Source organism: Salvelinus sp. IW2-2015, linkage group LG19, assembly GCF_002910315.2.
Source record: "Salvelinus sp. IW2-2015 linkage group LG19, ASM291031v2, whole genome shotgun sequence".
Classification (NCBI taxonomy): domain Eukaryota; kingdom Metazoa; phylum Chordata; class Actinopteri; order Salmoniformes; family Salmonidae; genus Salvelinus; species Salvelinus sp. IW2-2015.
In genome coordinates, this window is record NC_036859.1 from 7,416,888 (window position 1) to 7,436,967 (window position 20,080).

The window sequence follows — 20,080 nt, forward strand, 5'->3', positions numbered from 1 at the left end:
GAGGAAAGGCTGTGCAACAGTGAAAAAAACACTTTGCCACAACAGCAGAACCTGAGACAGGCTGCATTCCCTGCACAAAATTTAAAAATATAAAACAATTAGAGTGTCATTTTTTCCCAAATTTGAAACCCTATTTCAAGTTTCAAGACCTCTCTGATGAGGATAGGCTTACCCGCCTGTTAGGGGAGGACGCAGCGAGCTGTGGGTTGGCAGCGCACTACATTGCTGCCTGCCATGAAGTTGAGGGACAGTGTCTGACAGAAACATAACCTGCACATGTCCTCTACGCTATGCTTATTGTATGTTGAATGTATGGTATATCTTGACTGCTTTGTATATTGTTATTACGTTTGTTCCGTTGAAATTTTGATCTCATTTTTATATTGGTCAATATCAAAGTAAAGCTCTTGGCAAATATGTAATTTTACGTCAGTGCAACCTAAAGCAAATCATTGATTTGAATTGAGAGAGAGAGAGAGAGAGAGATGAGAAGAGAGAGAGAGAGAGAAGAGAGAGAGAGAGAAGAGGAGAGAGAGAAGAGGAGAGAGCAAGAGAGAGAGGAGGAGGAGGAGAGAGAACTACTTCGAGATCTATTACACAGAAGAGGTTGGAGAAGCTAATGAGAAGGAGAGACTTGAGGAGGACACATGAGAGAGTGAGACACTATGAGAGATGTGAGAGATATGAAGATGTGAGAGAATATGGAGATGTGAGATGATATGAGAAGATGTGAGAAGATATGCCGAGATGTGAGAGATGCTGTTAGAGATGATAGAGAATTGAGAGATGATGAGAGATTGAGAGATATGAGAGATATGAGAGACATATGAGAGATGTGAGAGATGTGAGAGAGTGAGAGATATGAGAGAGTTGAGAGATATGAGAGTGGAGATATGAGAGCGAGAGAATGAAGAGACATGATGAGCTGTGAGAGATGAGAGATGTGAGAGATATGGAGAGATGTGAGAGATATGAGAGATGTGAGAGATATGAGAGATATGAGAGACTATGAGAGATGTGAGAGAATGTGAAGAGACATGGAGAGATGTGAGAGATATGAGAGATGTGAGAGATATGAGAGAGTGAGAGATATGAGAGATATGAGAGATATGAGAGATATGAGAGATAGAGAGAGAGAGATATGAGAGAGATATGAGAGACACATGAGAGATATGAGAGAGAGAGAGAGAGAGACACATGAGAGAGAGAGAGTATATAGAGGAGAGAGAGATATGAGAGAGTGAGAGTATGAGAGAGTGAGACACATGAGAGAGTGAGACACATGAAGGAGAGTGAACATGAGAGATGTAGAGATATGAGATAGTGAGAGATATGAGAGATGTGAGAGATATGAGAGATGTGAGAGATATGAGAGATGTGAGAGATGTGAGAGATATGAGAGATGTGAGAGATTGAGAGATGTGAGAGATATGAGAGATGTGAGAGATGTAGAGATGTGAGAGATGTGAGAGATATGAGAGATATGAGAATATGGTGGAGATATGAGAGATATGAGAGAGAGATATGAGAGAGATATGAGAGACACATGAGAGATGAGAGAGAGAGGGAGAGACATGAGAGAGATATATGAGAGAGAGAGATATGAGAGAGTGAGAGATATGAGAAGTGAGAATAATGAAGAGAGTGAGAGATATGAGAGAGTGAGAGATATGAGAGATGTGAGAGATATGAGAGTGAGATATATGAGAGTGAGTATATGAGAGTGTGAGAGATATGAGAGTAGAGATGAGAGATATGAGAGTGAGAGATATGGAGATATGAGAGTGAGAGATATGAGAGAGAGAGATATGAGAGATATGAGAGAGAGAATATGAGAGATATGAGAGAGAGAGATAGAAAGATATGAGAGAGAGAGAGTGAGAGAGAGAGAATGAGAGAGAGACTCTCCACAGGAGTAGTGTATCTACACCTGGACAACAACTAATCTAGAGAGGCTGAAGTTACAGTAACAATCTGGAAACTATGGGGAGTTGTCTTGTTAGGGAATGTATGTGTGTACGTTCCCGCGTACATTCCTGCGTGTGTTTGTGTTTATTGAGCCCGCTCTCTCGCCGCTCTGCGTGCTGCAGCTGACTCTTTGCTTCTCTCTCCTGCAGACACATGAAAGGCAAATGAGGCAGAACTCTCTCTCACGTCCCTCCTCCTCTCCCTTTCCCTCTCTCGTTCTCTCCCTCGCTCTCCCGTCCCCATGGAACAAAGCGAGCTCGGCGCAAAACAGGCATAACTTATCTGTGCAACATCCAAGCAGGAGAGCCGGGGAAAGAGAAAAAAAGAAGGAGAAAGGGAGGAAATAGAGAGTACTCTACAGCACTCGCTTTGAAACAACAGATCCTGAGACGCAGACACACCACACTCATAGACTCACACAGATGGAAACCAACTGATGGATTCTGTCAAAATGTAAATGTTTCATGTTAAACTGTAGTTAGTTTGTATCCTGTTTAGTGAATGATTACTGGGAGTATTAATGGAGTTCGGGTCATGAAACTGTGTGTTTGCTCATTTAGAAAGTTTGACCTAATCAGATAAGAGGAAATTGCCTAGGATCAGAGAGCAGGGTCAGGCCCAGAACCGAAGATGGAAGGGCTAAACAAAGATGTATAGCTGGGCAGCTGATGCCTACATGGGAAGAGTATAAAATGTGTTTGTGAACTTTCTAAATGGATGCACTCAGCTGACTGTATACTTGGTATTAAGCACTTGAAACTTCTCTTGAGCTTTTGGTCTCAATTCCTTATTGCAAAGAGGGTTCAATAGCATTTTTCTTTTTAACAAACATTTTCACACTCACACACACACACACACACACACACACACACACACACACACACACACACACACACACACACACACACACACACACACACACACACACACACACACACACAACAACCACACACAACACCCAACCAAACACACACACACACACACACACACACACACACACACACACACACACACAGATTGAAAGAAACGCACAGAGACAGATAACAACATAAATGGGAGTGGTTAAGAATGGTAAGCTATACAGGAAACTAGGGTAGACAAGCCCTGAATATGATTATTTGACTACTCCACGTGTTCACTAAGCTAAGCTGCGTGGTTACAAAGATTTAGCTACTCCTAATCTAAAGTGAAGTTGGAGGTGGTCTCCAGATTTTATAGAGTTGATCATGTGCTTTCAGTGTCCCTCTCCCATGCCCAAAATTGAATAGGAGAGATGTCTGTCCATCATCACTAATCCGAGAAAAACTTAAAGGTTCACCCCTAAACCAAAGTTTGTTTGGTAATTTCACATGTCAAAAGTGGTCTAATGTCAAACTGAGTCCATATTGCACACCATATGTTGTGTGGATCTCACTTCGTACATTAGGGGCAATTCTGTAGGCCTCAAACCCAAATGAATGAGGAGGATTGGCCTGCAGAGTTCTCCTAATGCGTATGGCAGGACCTACACAACAGATGGTTGTCGAAAATGTACACCACTTTTGAGTTATGAAGACTCTTGACAAACTTTGACTCTTGGACCAGATGCCTCACTACACCTCCTTAGGAGATGATGAATGGATGGATGTGTGTGTGTGTGTGTGTGTGTGTGTGTAGACACTGGAGGGAAGAGAGGGATCAGGGAAAGAGAGAGGGGCCGTAGAGAAGCAGAGAGGGATCTTCAGTGTCTTCAAGGGACTATAATGCAGAGGTTCTCAAAGTTGTTTACTTTTTGACCCATTAAACCAACAAAACCATGTTTCTAATCACAGCCGTCTCTAGTCAGTTTCTGTGACCCCAAAAGGACTGACTGTGACACATCAGTGGGTCCTGATCCACCATTTGGGAAAGACTGCTTTAACGGTGTAGTGACCGTAAGTAGTCTAAGAGACTACAATACAATAAAAAGGTATGTGCATGGCTATGGTTACAGTAATACTTACTGAGGGCTGTTGACGATTATGGAGAAAAACAAAAAGGACACAAGAAGCAGGTGAGGGATGTGTTATTACCATGTTCTCCATGTGGAATTACCATGTTCTCCATGTGGAATTACCATGTTCTCCATGTGGAATTACCATGTTCTCCATGTGGAATTACCATGTTCTCCATGTGGAATTACCTTGCTTTACACTCTGGTTACATGTGCATAATGCTGTACTACACTACCCATAGTTCTGTATGTATGATTAAATATTGTTCTGTGTCTACCAATCTGGCATCTATAATTTCTCCTACATCATGTTCTTTATGGCAAAAATACTTGGATTAGTGTTTAATAGCCTTTTTGTATAAGTCATATACGTGTATGTGTACATATCTTTCTCTGCAGACACTAGGGTTATTCATACCATAGTATCCCTTTGCAGAGTAAAAAATGACACAAAACAAACAAACACAAAAAGGCAGAATGGAAAGATCGGGAAGTATGACAAACTGAAAGACCACAGTCAAACCAGCTTGACATAAAAATGGCAGGACAGGGGAACTGAATGTAGAAAACTAAAGAATCCCTTTTTGTCCTGTCACCTTCCCTCCTCCTTTCTCTCATGTGTCTCCGGAAAGTATTCAGACCCCTTCCCTTTTTCCACATGTTGTTACGTTACAGCCTTATTCTACAATGTATTAAATTACTTTTTTCATCATAAATCTACACACAATACCCCATAACGACAAAGCAAATACAGGTTTTTAGACATTTTTGCAAATGTATTATAAACAAATAACAGAAATACCTTATTTACATAAGTTTTCAGACCCTTTGCTATGAGACTTGAAATTGAGCTCAGGTGCATCCTGTTTCCATTGATCATCCTTGAGATGTTTCCACAACATGACTGGAGTCCACCTGTGGTAAATTCAATTGATTGGACATGACTCGGAAAGGCACACACCTGTCTACATAAAGTCTCACAGTTGAAAGGGCATGTCAGAGCAAAAACAAGGTCATGAGGTCGAAGGAATTGTAATTAGAGCGCGGAGATAGGATTGTGTCAAGGCACAGACCTGGGGAAGGTTACCAAAAATATGTCTGCARCATTGAAGGTCCCCAGGAACACAGTGGCCTCCATCATTCTTAAATGGAAGAAGTTTGGTACCAGCAAGTCTCATCCTAGAGATGCCGCCCGGCAAAACTGAGCAATCGAGGGAGAAGGGCCTTGGTCAGGGAGGTGACCAAGAACCTGATGGTCACTCTGACAGAGCTCTAGAGTTCCTCTGTGGAAATGGGAGAACCTTACAGAAGGACAACTATCTCTGTGGCACTACACCAATCAGGCCTTTATGGTAGAGTGGCCAGACAGAAGCCACTCCTCAGTAAAAGACACATGACAGCCCACTTGGAGTTTGCCAAAAGGCACCTAAAGAACTCTCAGACCATGAAAAACAAGATTGTCTGGTCTGATGAAACCAAGATTGAACTCTTTGGCCTGAATGCCAAGCGTCACGTCTGGAGGAAACCTGGTACCATCCCTACGATAAAGCACGGTGGTAGCAGCATCATGCTGTGGGGATGTTTTTCAGTGCCAGGGACTGGGAGACTAGTCAGGATCGACGGAAAGATGAACTGAGCTAAGTACAGAGAGATCCTTGATGAAAACCTGCTCCAGAGTGCTCAGGACCTCAGACTGAGGCGAAGGTTCACCTTCCAACAGGACATCGACCCTAAGCACAGAGCCAAGACAACACAGGAGTGGCTTCGGGACAAGTCTCTGAATGTCCTTGAGTGGCCCAGCCAGAGCCTGGACTTGAACCCGATCGAACACCTCTGGAGAGACCTGAAAATAGTTGTGCAGCGACGCTCCCCATCCAACCTGACAGAGCTTGAGATGATCTACAGAGAAGAATGGGAGAATCTCCCAAAATACAGGTGTGCCAACCTTGTAGCGTCATACCCACGAAGACTCAAGGCTGTAATCACTGCCAAAGGTGCTTCAGCAAAGTACTGAGTAATGAGTCTGAATACTTATGTAAATTTGATATTTCAGTTTTTWACTTTTAATACATTTGCAATAATTTCCAAAAAACAGTTTTTGCTTTGTCATTATGAGGTATTGTGTGTAGATTGAYGAGGGAAAAAATCGATTTAATGCATTTTAGAATAAGGCTGTAACGTAACAAAATATGGAAAAAGTTAAGGGGTCTGAATACTTTCCGAATGCACTGTTTGCCAGACATGCATAGATAATACGTCTGGTCTCTCCAGAAACATATATAAAATGACATTGAACATGAAGAGGGCTTCAAGGAGTGTGCTATGTACATCAGTTCAGATCTAGCTTACTCTGTAGTAGTCCATTGAGAGTTTTTCCCGAAGAACAAACCTCCCCAAAGACATAATGAGGAATCCCGTGATTCATATCACTACTGTATTCCTCACCCATTTCTTTCTCTCTCTCTCTCTGCCTGGCCTCTCTCCCTCCCTTCCCTCTCTCCCTTCCATCTCACCTGAGCGTAGTTGTTTGATGCGTCCCAGGCTGGACCTGGGTTCTACAGGTAGGAAATCTTTGAACCAGGAGATCTCTGGGTCTGGGATGCCGCTGGCAGCACACAGCATGGTGGCCGTCCTGGTCCTCTCCACCACCTTCAGCTGGGGTCCCATGTCGATGCTGGGGAAACCAAACGGCAACAGATCCTCTGGAGGGTTAGGAATGGGGGAAGGGTGGGATGGAAAGAGGGGAAAGGAGAGGGAGAAGAGATATTGTTAAGTCACTTTGATGGCAAGTCATTTTCATTTGTCTCATAAGACAGTTCCACAGAGAATGTGAATTAGAACCATGGAAGGTTGGATGTCTGGTACCAACATGGAAGATAGATTGCAGAACCCCAGTATATCATGCCTTGGTTTGATCAATGTGGTTAACACAAACCTACTACACATAAGCAGTGCTGAGTGTTATGACACCATYCTCTCCATCTAAAATCATTTGGAGTCTCCTCAGAAACACCACATCACACCACACCCACAGATGGTGGCGAGACTCCCAAGCACACTTCAAACTACAATCCCTCTTGATTAATGGTTTCTCTTCGCTAGTCTAGCTGGCTGGTGGTCACTAGATTAGGTCAACTGTGTTGGCAAACAAACAAATGATSCAGTAGGCCTTCAGTCACTAAGCCTGAAATGTCGCTGGTTTGAATCCCCGAGCCGACTTGGTAAAACATATTTTGAGGTGCCCTTGAGCAAGGCACTTAAACCTAATTGCTCCTGTAAGTCACTCTGGATAAGAGCATCTGCTAAATTACTAAAATGTAAAATACCTGGAGCCTGGCCAGCTCATTGCTCCTACATGGCCTGTTGACACACATACATGTATTCCTGTGTTGTTCAGTTGGTAAGGCCAAGGTCATCGGATTCAATTCCCGCAGGGAACATATACACAACCTACGGTAAAATGTACACGCTCACTGTACTGTTAGTCGTTTTGGGAAAAGCCTCTACCAAGTGGCACATATTATGATGATATATCATATCCACAGTACAGACAGTGGGCTACCCCCTCCTCCGCTCCTTCCCCAGAGGCCTGGGCAGGTAGGAGGTAGTAGTGTCAGCTCTAATAGCTATGCACAGAAAACACTGGTATCCTCCGTGTTTCTCTGTGCCGTGAGGTGTATAGTAATTATAGCTCTAATAACTATGCACAGGGTTCCTTCTCAGATACAGCAACGTCAATTAGGCAGTCAGATAGCAGGGAGAGGCAGGGCACAGGGGGTAATAACGACTTGTTAGCAGGCTAATTATTAGTGTACAAACGATTAGGAAGAAAGACGTCTGTGACTGTGTCCGACTGCGTTGGGGCTTTGTGTTATTGCCAATGTGTGTGTTCATGCTAATTCTATCAAGGTATGGGGAGAAATACACAATGGGACACAATGTGCCCACACACAGATGCATAAGACAGGGCGCACACACACACACACACACACACACACACACACACACACACAACAGCCAGACACGCACACACAGCACAGCACACATTTCTCTGCGTGAATTGTGGCTTCAGCGCTCTTTGACTGCAGTCCAGATGGCCAGCACATAATCATCCTTTCATCAGCCCTCCCTCGTTCCTTTCTTCCCCCCTCCTCCTTCTCCCCTTCGCCTCCACTGACACCCTTCTCCTGCACACACACACACACACACACACACAACACACACACACACACACACAACACACACACACACACACGACACACACACACACACAACACACACACCCACACACCACACACATCCATCATGCTAGGCATCACTTTTTCTCTCTGAGATAGGATAATATTTGTCACCATGACAACCAATGGAGTGTCAAACAGATCCACTTGACATGGGTAGTTCAAATGTGAGTTTCTAACTAATGCAGAGTTTCTAACTAATGCTTTCTAACAAACGTAACTATGGGCAAAACAGTCTGATTTAATACCAGGAATACGATCAAGCTGTTATTTCTTATCTCAACGGTTCCCCCTGCCAGCCATCCAGTAGTGTGTCACTGTAACATCTGTCTTCACCTGACTGTATCGCCTTCTCCTCAGAGATAGTCTGCAGAGAGCCTGTCAGATAGGCCCAACTCAGGAGAAAAGAACAGGGGGAGACAGAAATAGGATGAAGAGAAGAGATGAGAATGGACGAGAGGAGGACTGAAGAGATGGGCAGGTGTGGAAGTAAGAGAGGGGGAGAGGAGGAAAAGGAGTGGAAAGAGAGGAGACAGGGGAATAGAGGGACGGGGAGGGGAATAGAACATGAGAAAAATAAATGAGACGAGACTCAAGTAGACTCAGTAAAAATCATTTCCACGTCAGATGCCCTGTCACCACCATTGTCTGGGTTCTGACCACATCCTGGCTAGCTGTCCAGAGGACACCCGTTTGAGGGGGGATGCAAAACGAGCCGCAACACCCCCGGTCCTATCTGATCAATACTAATAACCTGGCTGAATGGACACTAGCGATACCTCCATCGACAGGAGGGAGAAAATKAAAGAAAGGAGAGAGAGAGGGATTGAATGGCAGGTCGGGAGGCAAGGCCCTCCGAGGAGGAAAAGAGCGAGRGAGGCAGAAAGTGTGGAAGGGGGAGGGGTTGAGAGAAAGAGAGGGAGAGAGAGAGGCTCACAGGGGTGAGAGAGAGAAAGGAAGAGAGAAAAAGTGTAACGTTTGAAATGTTATACTACATTTTTAACAGCTAATAATATAATATTTTAAATGTCCTTATTCTCTTCAAACATTTTGTCTGTAATGTTTACTCTTAATGTCCGATTGTTTTTGTCTTTCTTTTGTTTAATTCGCTTTGTTGGCTTTTGTCGTTTTTTCGTTCGTTTTTTCCCACTTGCTTTGGCAACGTAAACACGTTTCGCATGCCAATAAAGCCCCTTTGAATTGAATTGAGAACGAGATAGGCATACAGGGGGCTTTCCATCACCTCAGGGTCTATTCTGCTGGCTGCTTGCTGCTGCATGGTGTAACTAATTGTTTATGAGACYAGACCACTGCCGTAGAGCACAGAGACAGAGCTTTTATGTATTCCTCTCTGCTCGCTGTCATTAGGTGTACAGCATATGAGCTCTCCACATTATACATGGGTGTCACGCCTACTCCCGCTCCTCCCCTCCGGCGCTCGACGTCTCCGGAATACTAACCACCGGTCCTGGATCCATCAGTACGCACACCTGGCATCAATCATTATGCGCACCTGCACRTCGTCATGAGGCACACCTGGACTCCATTACCTCACTTATTACCTCCCCTATATCTGGCACTCCCAGTTCCTTCCCCAGTCAGTATTGTTTATGTGTTTCATGTCTATATGCTACTCGTGTTTGTTATATTGTTCCATGTTCCGTTTATTATTAAAGTCACCACCTGCACTTGCTTTCCGACTCCAAGCGCATACGTTACAATGTGGGAGAGTTTATGCACAGTACAGTGTGTGCCTAAATATACAGTGCCAGAAAGTATTCACACCCCTTGACTTTTGACACATTTTGTTGTGTTACACATTTTTTAAAGATGAATGAAAAATTAAACACYAATATACCTTGATTAGATAAGTCTTCACCCCCCTGTTAGAAACAACTTTGGCAACACCTTTGGGTAGGTCTCATAAGAGCTTTGCACACCTCTATTGTGTATACTTTTCTAGTTACAGTATTTCCTTTATAACTTTTTTAATGACATTATTATTCTTTAGATCGCCTCTGACCATTCCCCACCATTCCCCACCATTCCCCACCATTCCCCACCATTCCCCACCATTCCCCACCATTCCCCACATTCYATGTTAGAAATATTGTTCCAGTATTGACTTCAGAACATGTAGAGCTTCGGCGGGAAAACGTCTGTGTAGACAAAGGCACATTCCTGTGTGAATTTGGAGAGGGAGATAGCTGATTTACAACAGGGTGTGAACTGTCAATTCCCCACCAGCTACCCTTTCCCCCCTCTGCGGGGGAGAGGGGTCTGTGTTACGAATCCTGCCGAAGATGGTGCCTCTTCCCGTTCGGGCGGCGCTCGGCGGTCGTCGTCTCCGGCCTACTAGCTGYCACCGATCCCYTTTTCTGTTTMATTTAGTTTTGTCTAATTTGTTGCACCTGTTTTGTGTTTAGGGTTAGTGGGCTATATAAACCCAGTTGGCCCGCCGACTTTTGTGCGGGGTTGTTTTTCTGTTTGTGGTGTCTGTTCAATTGTGGATTTTGTCCTGTTTGTTTTGGACTGTTTTTGACGCGCCCTTTTATGTGTGGCGTTTACGTCTCGTTATTCTTGTTGGAATATTAAAATATCCACTTGCTTCGAACCACCCTGCTCTCTGCGCCTGACTCCTTCATCACCACTATTGGAATCGTTACAGTCTGGCCAAAATCAGCCACTGCAGAGCTGATCCGACCCATCTGGATCCTCACAGGACAGTCATGACACCTTCTTAATGCATTTGAGCCAATCAATTGTGTTGTGACAAGGTAGGGATGGTATACAGAAGACAGCCCTATTTGGTAAAAGACCAAGTCCATATTATGGCAAGAACAGCTCAAATAAGCAAAGAGAAACGACAGTCTGGCTGGCTCTCATGAGGACCGCCACAGGAAAGGAAGACCCAGAGTTACCTCTGCTGCAGAGGATAAGTTCCTTAGAGTTCAATGCACCTCAGATTGCAGCCAAAATAAATGYTTCACAGAGTTCAAGTAACAGACACATCTCAACAACAACTGTTCACAGGAGACTGCGTGAATCAGGCCTTCATTGTCGAATTGCTGCAAAKAAACCACAAATAAAGGACTCCAATAATAAGATGAGACTTGCTTGGGCCAAGAAACAYGAGCAATGGACATTAGACTGTTGAAATCTGTCCTTTGGTCTGGTGAGCCCAAACGTTCAATTTTTGGTTCTTTATGAGACGCAGAGTAGGTGAAAGGATGATCTCTGCATGTTTGGTTCCCACCATGAAGCATGGATGGGGAGGTGTGATGGTGTGGGGGTGCTTTGCTGGTGACACTGTCAGGGATTTATTTAGAATTCAAGGCACACATAACCAGAATRACTACCACAGCATTCTGCAGCAATACGCCATCCCATCTGGTTTGCGCTTAGTGGGACTATCATTTGTTTTTCAAAAGGACAATGACCCAACACACCTCCAGGCTGTGTCAGGGCTATTCGTGGTGCACCAAATCCTAATGAGTTAATTGTTACATGATTCATTTAATCGGGTAACAATTAAACATAGTTTGTTGATTAGATAAATAACAGTCATCAGATTAATGAAAGTAATGTCATGACACGGGAAAGAAATTCCACAAATTAACTTTTAAAAAGGCACATTTGCTAATTGAAATGCATTGCAGGTGCATTCGAAAGATCCGATGACAGACGCTTGGTATTCAGGCCAAAGAGTTCAATCTTGGTTTCATCAGACCAGAGTCTGATAGTCTGAGAGTCTTTAGGTGAATTTTGGCAAACTCCAAGCGGGCTGTCATGTGCCTTTTACTGAGGAGTGGCTTCCGTCTGGCCACTCTACCAAAAAGGCCTAATTGGTGTAGTGCTGCAGAGATGGTTGTCCTTCTGGAAGGTTCTCCCATCTCCACAGAGGAACTCTGGAGCTCTGTCAGTGACCATCGGGTTCTTGGTCACTTCCCTGACTAAGGCCCTTCTCCCCCGATTGCTCAGTTTGGCCAGGTGGCCAGCTCTAGGAAGAGTCTTGCTGGTTCCAAACTTCTTTAATTTAAGAATGATAGAGGCCACTGTTCTTGGGGACCTTCAATGCTGCAGAAATGTTTTGGTGCCTCGACATAATCCTGTCTCGGAGCTCTAYGGACAATTCCTTTGAGATCATGGCTTGGTTTTTGCTCTGACAGGTGTGTGCCTTTCCGAAACATGTCCAATCAATTGAATTTACYWCAGGTGGACTCCAATCAAATTGTAGAAACATCTCAAGGATGGTCAGTGCAAACAGGATGCACCTGAGCTMAATTTCGAGTCTCATAATTAAGGGTCTGAATAATTATGTAAACAAGGTATTTCTGGTTTTTTATTTTAAATAAATGTGCAAAAATGTCTAAAAACCTGTTTTCACTTTGTCATTATGGGGTATAGTGTGTAGATTGATGGTTTCTTATTTTTATTTCATCTATTTTAGAATAGGCTGTAACGTAACAAAATGTGGAAAAAGGGAAGGGGTCTGAATATTTTCCAAATGCACTGTAGCTACATTCTTGTGTATTTTATTTTTATCCTTTTGTGTTATTATTTTATTTGTATCTTTAAACTGCATTGTTTAGGGCTCATAAGCAAGAATTTCCCAGTATAGTTTACACCAGTTGTATTTGGCGCAAAAATAAGTATTCTTGCGTTCTAACTACCCGCTATTTAAAGTGCTCTGAACAAATGAAGGGAATCGTTCACAAACATTGGCACATTCTAAGATCCGATGACAGTATCGGTAATGTGTTTTCGGACCCTCCCTTGGTCGTATTCTCCMGGGGCAGAAATCTCAGAGATCAATTGGTAAACYCTGATTTACCACCCCAAGATATCCCTGAACAACGTCTATTTGTGCCCCTACTGGATGGAAACTACAAGTGTAATGGCTGTGCTCAATGCAATGGCACTTATAAATGTAGATCCTTCAAACACCCCCAAACAGGGAAACAGATCCCAATTAAAGGTGTTATCACGTGCTCCACTAAGGCAGTTTAAATTTATAACTTGTCTTTGTGGTTAAAATTATGTGTGTAAAACAAAGCGCRAATTAAAAAGTACAAATCTCGGAGCATTGTAGCACCATTAGGTGCAAAAACTTGACTTACCCAGTTGCGGCCCACTTTTTTGGAAACAAACCACTCGATTTCTTCCCTACGTTATATCGGCATTGAACAGGTCACCCTCCCTAGGAGAGGGGGGTGACCTCGACAATTTATTGTTAAAACGAGAGGCTGCCTGGATCTTTAATTTAAAGACCCTTGCTCCCTTCGGTCTCAACATAGACTTTGATTTGAGCCATTCTTGTGATTATTGTGATTTTGCTATTGCAAACGTTTGTAGGTCTATGTAGCCAAATTGTAACTATGATCGTATGCTATCCATTCATGTTTTTGGTATGATATTTTTTTTTACATCAGAGAATTAACCAATGATATCAGGCCACATCCGGCCATGATTACAGACACCTGTGTGTGTCCTTTGACACTATATAMACTAGTCACCCTGCAGTGTTTGTCATTATACCCTGATGAAGACGGCTTGTCTGTCGAAACGTTAGATATTAGGTTATTCAATTATTGCATCTGAGCTCCTAGAGTGTGTGGCTGTCCTTAAAATGTCAAGTATTTGGCGCATATGACTTTTTAAAATATATTTTTTTGATTTAGCTATTGTTTGCATTCAAGACCAGGTAGTTTTTATTGATCTCAGTTCGTCACTGWCAGAGTAGCCATTCATTTGGGTCATTTTTGTGGTATTAAAAAAATACTTTGTTAATTTATTCTATCATGTATCTATCATCTATCATCTATCATTCTATCATGTAAATTACACCGAATTGCATGAAATGCGTTTATCAAAGGCAAAAAAATGTGCAGACCTTGCTAAAAGATTTTCCCCATGTGTGGAAATCCTAAAAACACGTCTGCTCAACAGTGCAAATGCGATTACAGGTGCATGCAATGGAGATATTATAGAAATTATAGAAGAAACCTAACCTACTGTACCTACCGCCATGATATGAGAGCACCTTGGTCATAATTTATACCAATGCATAMTTCATCAGACACACACACTCCTCAATTCAAWGTCTATTCCACGTTGGTTCAATGTWATTTCATTGAAATKACATGAAAACCACGTTGATTCAACCAGTGTGTGCCCAGTGGGCTGCTACCACTGGTTATTTTTCACCCAATGCCTGTTAGAATAAAAATGTATAGGACACTAGAACATTTCAGCGATTTTTCTGCCCTTAAGGCAGAGGGCCTCCCGAGTGGCGCAGCAGTCTAAGGCACTACATCCCAGTGCTAGAGGAGTCCCTACAGACCCTGGTTCGATCACGGGTTGTATCACAACTGGCTGTGATCAGGAGTCCCATAGGGCGACGCACAATTGGCCCAGCGTCGTCCGGGTAAGGGGAGGGTTTGGCCAGGGGGCTTTACTTGGCACACCTTGTGGCRGGCCGGGGGCATGCAGGCTGACCTTGCTCGTCAGGTGAACGGTGTTTCCTCTGACACATTGGTGCGGCTGGCTTCTGGGTTAAGCGGGCAGGTGTTAAGAAGCACGGTTTGGCGGGTCATGTTTTGGAGGACGCATGACTTGACCTTCGCCTCCTGAGCCCATTGGGGAGTTGTTGCGATGAGACAGGATCAAAATTRGGGGTAAAAAAACAATAATAATAAAGAAACCCTTGGGTGGCCTGCCTAACCGTTGTTTCGGGATGCATAAAAATAATCTAGATATATAATTTTTGGGGTTGAAATACATTTTCTGGATTGAAAAATGCTTTCAGTGTAAACTTAAATGACTACAACCAAATATAAAGTATGTAGAAAAGATAATGGACCTATCACTTTTTTAATAATCTTTGAGAATTAACAATCACCAAAATGAAATCTAAACAGTCAGGGGAATAGAAAATTCCCAAAACAATACATTTAACAGTATTGATTTTGTTATTAAGTCGGAGAAAAACAAGACAGCATTAGCCRTGGCAAAATGCATTGAATTGCAGRAAATGATCTTTAAAACTGCAAAATGTTCTCTCAGCTACATGGCAGAATATGTCAAATTCCTGGAAATTATCTCTAGGTGAGAGCACCTACATGGAAACATGTGTACAATTGCAGGAAATTAACTTTAAACGGCAAAAATGTATCTTGACTCCATCGAGAAATTATGAGAATTGCAGGAAATTGGCTAAAAAGATTATAAAATTGCACACAAAAAAACGAAATAAAAAACATTATGGCCTCGAAAATATTCTCACAAATCCAGMCGACCGCACCCATTGCCACGGCCACCATCACCCAGAAAAAAACGTGCATTTTGCACGGACTTGAAAGTGTGTGTGTGTGTATGCGTGTGACAGCAGTATTTCAGTGAGAAATGACGGGTTACGACCAATGTTTTTCTCCTAGGGTTCTGTCACGAGGCTAGCAGCTATAATCCTAGTGTTTGCACAGCGACGCATGCATGGTGCTACAGCCAGGATATGGCATGCACACCAACACACCACACACACACCACACAACACCACACACACACACACACACACACACACACCACACACACACACACACACACACACACACACCACACACACACACACACACACACACACACACACCACACACACACACACACACACACACACACCCATACTGTATTTCCCAAAACAAACCAGCACCAGAGTTTAGGACCTCTCTATCACCTTCATCTAAAATAAATATCTCACTTAGTTTCAATGGAAAATGAGCCCGCCTAAGAACAAACCTAGGGTAAACCCTGATCCTTCCCCACTTAGGTACGATTTAACTGTCATCTGGGGTAATTCTCTACCTCCTAGTGTCGACATAAAAGAGCCTAAAGAGATTTAGGGAAACACTTTAAATGATAATGTCACTTTTATGGTAATGGGCCTCGACATGATGCTCTCAGTCTTTACTGTCAGACTGTATATTCTATCTGTTCTACAAACCCCCCACCCCCCCCCCCCCCGACTTAGCCCCTACTGCTACAGATAACACATGCCGACATGCACACATTAATAGCATATTATGTTGCCACATAGGGACTAGGGCTAGGCCACGTTCAATTGAAATCGKTCTGCACACATAACACGTTAGTCTCGTGGAACCAAACAAGTGGCGTCGGTCGCGTGCAAGTTAATAACACAAGCATCTGAATCTCTATAGTATCAATTGAACGTTTTGGTGCTTGCCGTCCTGAATGCTGCATCAGGGACCTCTGCATCCCAACAAGGAACACTCTGGGGGAATCACTTTTTACATCACTTTTACCAACACGTCTCCTGCACCACAAGAGGCTCTAACACTCTGGAGCACTTATGGTCTACCCACAGAAACGCATACAAGACCGTCCCTCGCCCTCCCTTTCGGCAAATCTAGTGCAGAAGTGGTCTGACAAAGCGGACTCTAAGCTACAAGACAGCTTCACTAGCACAGACTGTAATATGTTTCGTGATTCATCCGATAACACTGAAGAGTTCACCACATCAGTCACAGGTTTCAGCAATAAGTGCATCGACGACGTCATCCCCACAGTGACCGTACATACGTACCCAAACCAAAAGCCATGGATTGCAGGCAGTGTCCGCACCGGCCTAAAGGCTAGAGCTACCTCTTTCAAGAAACAGGACACGGACATGGATGCTTACAAGAAAGGCCACTACGACCTCCAACGTCAATATAGGACTAAGATACAATCCTACTACACCGGCTCCGACGCTCGTTGGATGTGGAAGGGTTTGCAGACTATTACGGATTACAAAAGGAAACCCAGCYGTAAATTGCCCAGTGATGCAAACCTGCCAGATGAGCTGAATGCCTTCTATGCTCGCATCGAGGCAAACAACACTGAGCCAGGCATGAGAGCCCCTCCTGTCCCGGATGACTGTGTGATCTTGCTCTCCGTGGCCGATGCAAGTAAGACTTTTAAACAGGTTAACACTCACAAGGTCGCTGGGACAATTGGAATACCAGGGCACGTTCTCAGAGCATGCGCAGACCAGCTGGCAAGTGTCTTCACAGACAYTTTCAACATCTCCTTGTCCCAGTCTATAGACGACCACTGTCCCTGTTATAAGAACTCACAGGTAACCTGCCTAAAGAACTATTGTCCCATAGCACTCACATCTGTAACCATGAAATGCATTGAAAGGCTCGTCATGGAGAACATCAACACCATCATCCCAGACATCCTGGACCCACTCCAATTTGCATACCGCCCCAATAGATCCACAGATGACACAATCTCTATTGCACTCCACACTGCACTCTGCCACCTGGACAAGAGGAATACCTATGTGAGAATGCTGTTCATTGACTACAGGTCAAGCTAATCACCAAGCTCGGGACACTGGGACTGAACATCTCCCTCTGCAACTTTCTGACAGGACGCCCCCAGGTACTGAGGGTAGCTAACAACACATGCTGATCCTCAACACGGAGGCCCCTCAGGGGTGTGTGCTTAGTCCCCTCCTGTACTCCCTGTTCACCCACAACTGCACGACTCCAACACCATCATCAAGTTTGCTGATGACACAAAGATGATAATACAGCCTACAGGGAGGAGGCCACTGACCTGTCACTGTGGACTGAGACCAACAACCTCTCACTCAGCGTCAGCAAGACAAAGGTGCTGATCGTGGACTACAGGAAATGGAGGAGCAGGTCCATCCACAAAGGCGGGGCTGTGGTGGAGCGGGTCGAGAGCTTCAAGCTCCTTGGTGTCCACATTACTAAGGACTTAACATGGTACCTTCACACCAGCACAGCTGCGAAGAAGGCGCCTCTTCCCCCTCAGGAGGTTGAAAAGAATTGGCAGGGCCCCTCAGATCCTCAAAAAGTTATACAGCTGCACCTTTGAGAGCATCTTGAGCAGCTGCATCACTGTTTGGTGTGGCAACTACACCCCCCTCGATCGCAAGGCGCTACAGGGGCCAAGCTCCATGCCATCCAGGACCTCTGTGTCAGAAGAAGGCCCGGAAAAAAAAGCCACCCCAGCCACCCAAGCCATAGACTGTTCATTCTGCTACCGCACACCAAGCGCGAGAGCCATATCTGGGACCAAAAGGCACCTGAACAGCTTCTACCCCCAAGCCATAAGACTGCCGAACAGTTAATCAAACGGCTACACAGACTATTTGCATTGCCCTTTTTTTTTGCACTGACTCTCTTACACTGACTCTATGCACACTCACTGGACTCCACCCACCCACACACTCATACATACTTACACTGACACTCCAACGCACAGAGACACAGACACACACACACACACAGACACTTTCACACTGTCCACATACGCCGCTGCTACTCCGTATATTATCTATCCTGATTGAATAGTCACTTTTACCTCTGCCTGAAGTACATTTACTGCACATATTACCTCGATTACCTCATACCTCTGCACATTGACTGGGTACCGGTACTCCTTGTATATAGCCTCGTCATTGTTATGTATTGTGTTACTATTTTCTATTTTTATTTGCTAATTTGTTTCGTAATTTTAACTCTGCATTGTTGAGAAGTAAGCATTTCATGGTCAAGTCTACACCTGTTGTATCCGGCGCATGGGACAAATACAATTGGATTTGATTCTATTTGATCAGACAGTCTGTCATAGCATATTTGTCATAGTGGTAGAAAATCATTCTCTAACACCCTTCCTCCTAGACCCTTTTTTCTGAAAATGGGGCAGTGGGAGGTGTTGGTAATCATGGTTTAGCACGCACACGCACACACACACACACACACACACACACACACACACACACACACACACACACACCTGTCTCTTATACACATCTAGATGTGTTTAATAGCGAAGGAGAGAGAGGGGGTGTGAGTGTCTAANGGGGGTGTGAGTGTCTAAATGAGATATCTCCTCTGCCCGACCCCAGTTACCACAGCATGCTACATAAGCTTCCCTCCATTAGCAGTCAGGCTGAGGAGTAGCTCACTCCTGTGGCCAACAACAAGGCTTCTGTAGAGTAAATCTCATAGGGAGACAGAGAGTACTGAGTGGCCAACCATTACAAAAAGATGCTACTCTACATGATCTTATAAAGTCTTATGTAGCTTCATAAGAGAGCTGTAAATGTAACCCATACCCCACCCACCCAGGGACAGATTAAGAAATCATAAACCCTGGGGTTTTATTTATGAAATTCTCAAAAAAATAAGCCTTTTTTAAAAACACATTTCATGCAATTCTACATCATTTACATGACAGAAGACATTAGCTGAATATTTTTTAATACCATACAAATAACCGAAATGAGTGGCTATTCTGATCAATCTGGTCTTGAATTCAAACAAACAATAGCCCAGGCCAATGAATCAACACACAGATTGTACAATATTAGGAGGATATACAGTGCCTTTGGAAAGTATTCAGAGTCCTGGACTTTTTCCACATTTTGTTAGGTTGGAAAACAAATGATAGTCCCACTAAGAGCAAACCAGATGGGATGGCATATCGCTGCAGAATGCTGGGGTTGCCATGCTGATTAAGTGTGTCTGGAATTCTAAATAAATAACTGCCAGTGTCACCAGTAAAGCACCCCCACACCATCACACCTCCCACTCCATGCTTCACGGTGGGAACCACACATGCGGAGATCATCCGTTCACCCACTCTGCATCTCACAAAGACACTTCTTCTTACTGGTGTCCTTTAGTAGTGGTTTCTTTCACCATCCCCCCCTCCCCGGCGCGTTCGGCTCCAGCCGCAGGACGCCAACCAAAGGGACGATCCCGGGGATCCGGAGCGGACGCGGTCGCCTAGCTGAGGCGCAGAAACCTGACGACCCAGCTGAGTGTGAGTGCCTGACGACCCACTGGAACCTGCCCTGGTTGCC

At 44.1% G+C, this 20,080-nt stretch overlaps 1 protein-coding gene across 3 annotated transcripts in view; it reads right to left on the reverse strand.

Moving 5' to 3' along the window:
- The window catches only part of LOC111979559 (receptor-type tyrosine-protein phosphatase S-like), a 98,715-nt gene that overhangs the window by 45,018 nt on the left and 33,617 nt on the right, over nt 1-20,080 (reverse strand). For 2 of the 3 annotated variants that reach the window (XM_070448772.1, XM_070448771.1), the window contains exon 6: nt 6,454-6,642. In XM_070448772.1, coding sequence (XP_070304873.1) covers nt 6,454-6,642 — 189 coding nt within the window. Of the gene's footprint in view, nt 1-2,721; nt 2,733-6,453; nt 6,643-20,080 lie in introns of all 3 variants that reach the window. The other variant, XM_070448773.1, reaches the window with a different exon arrangement.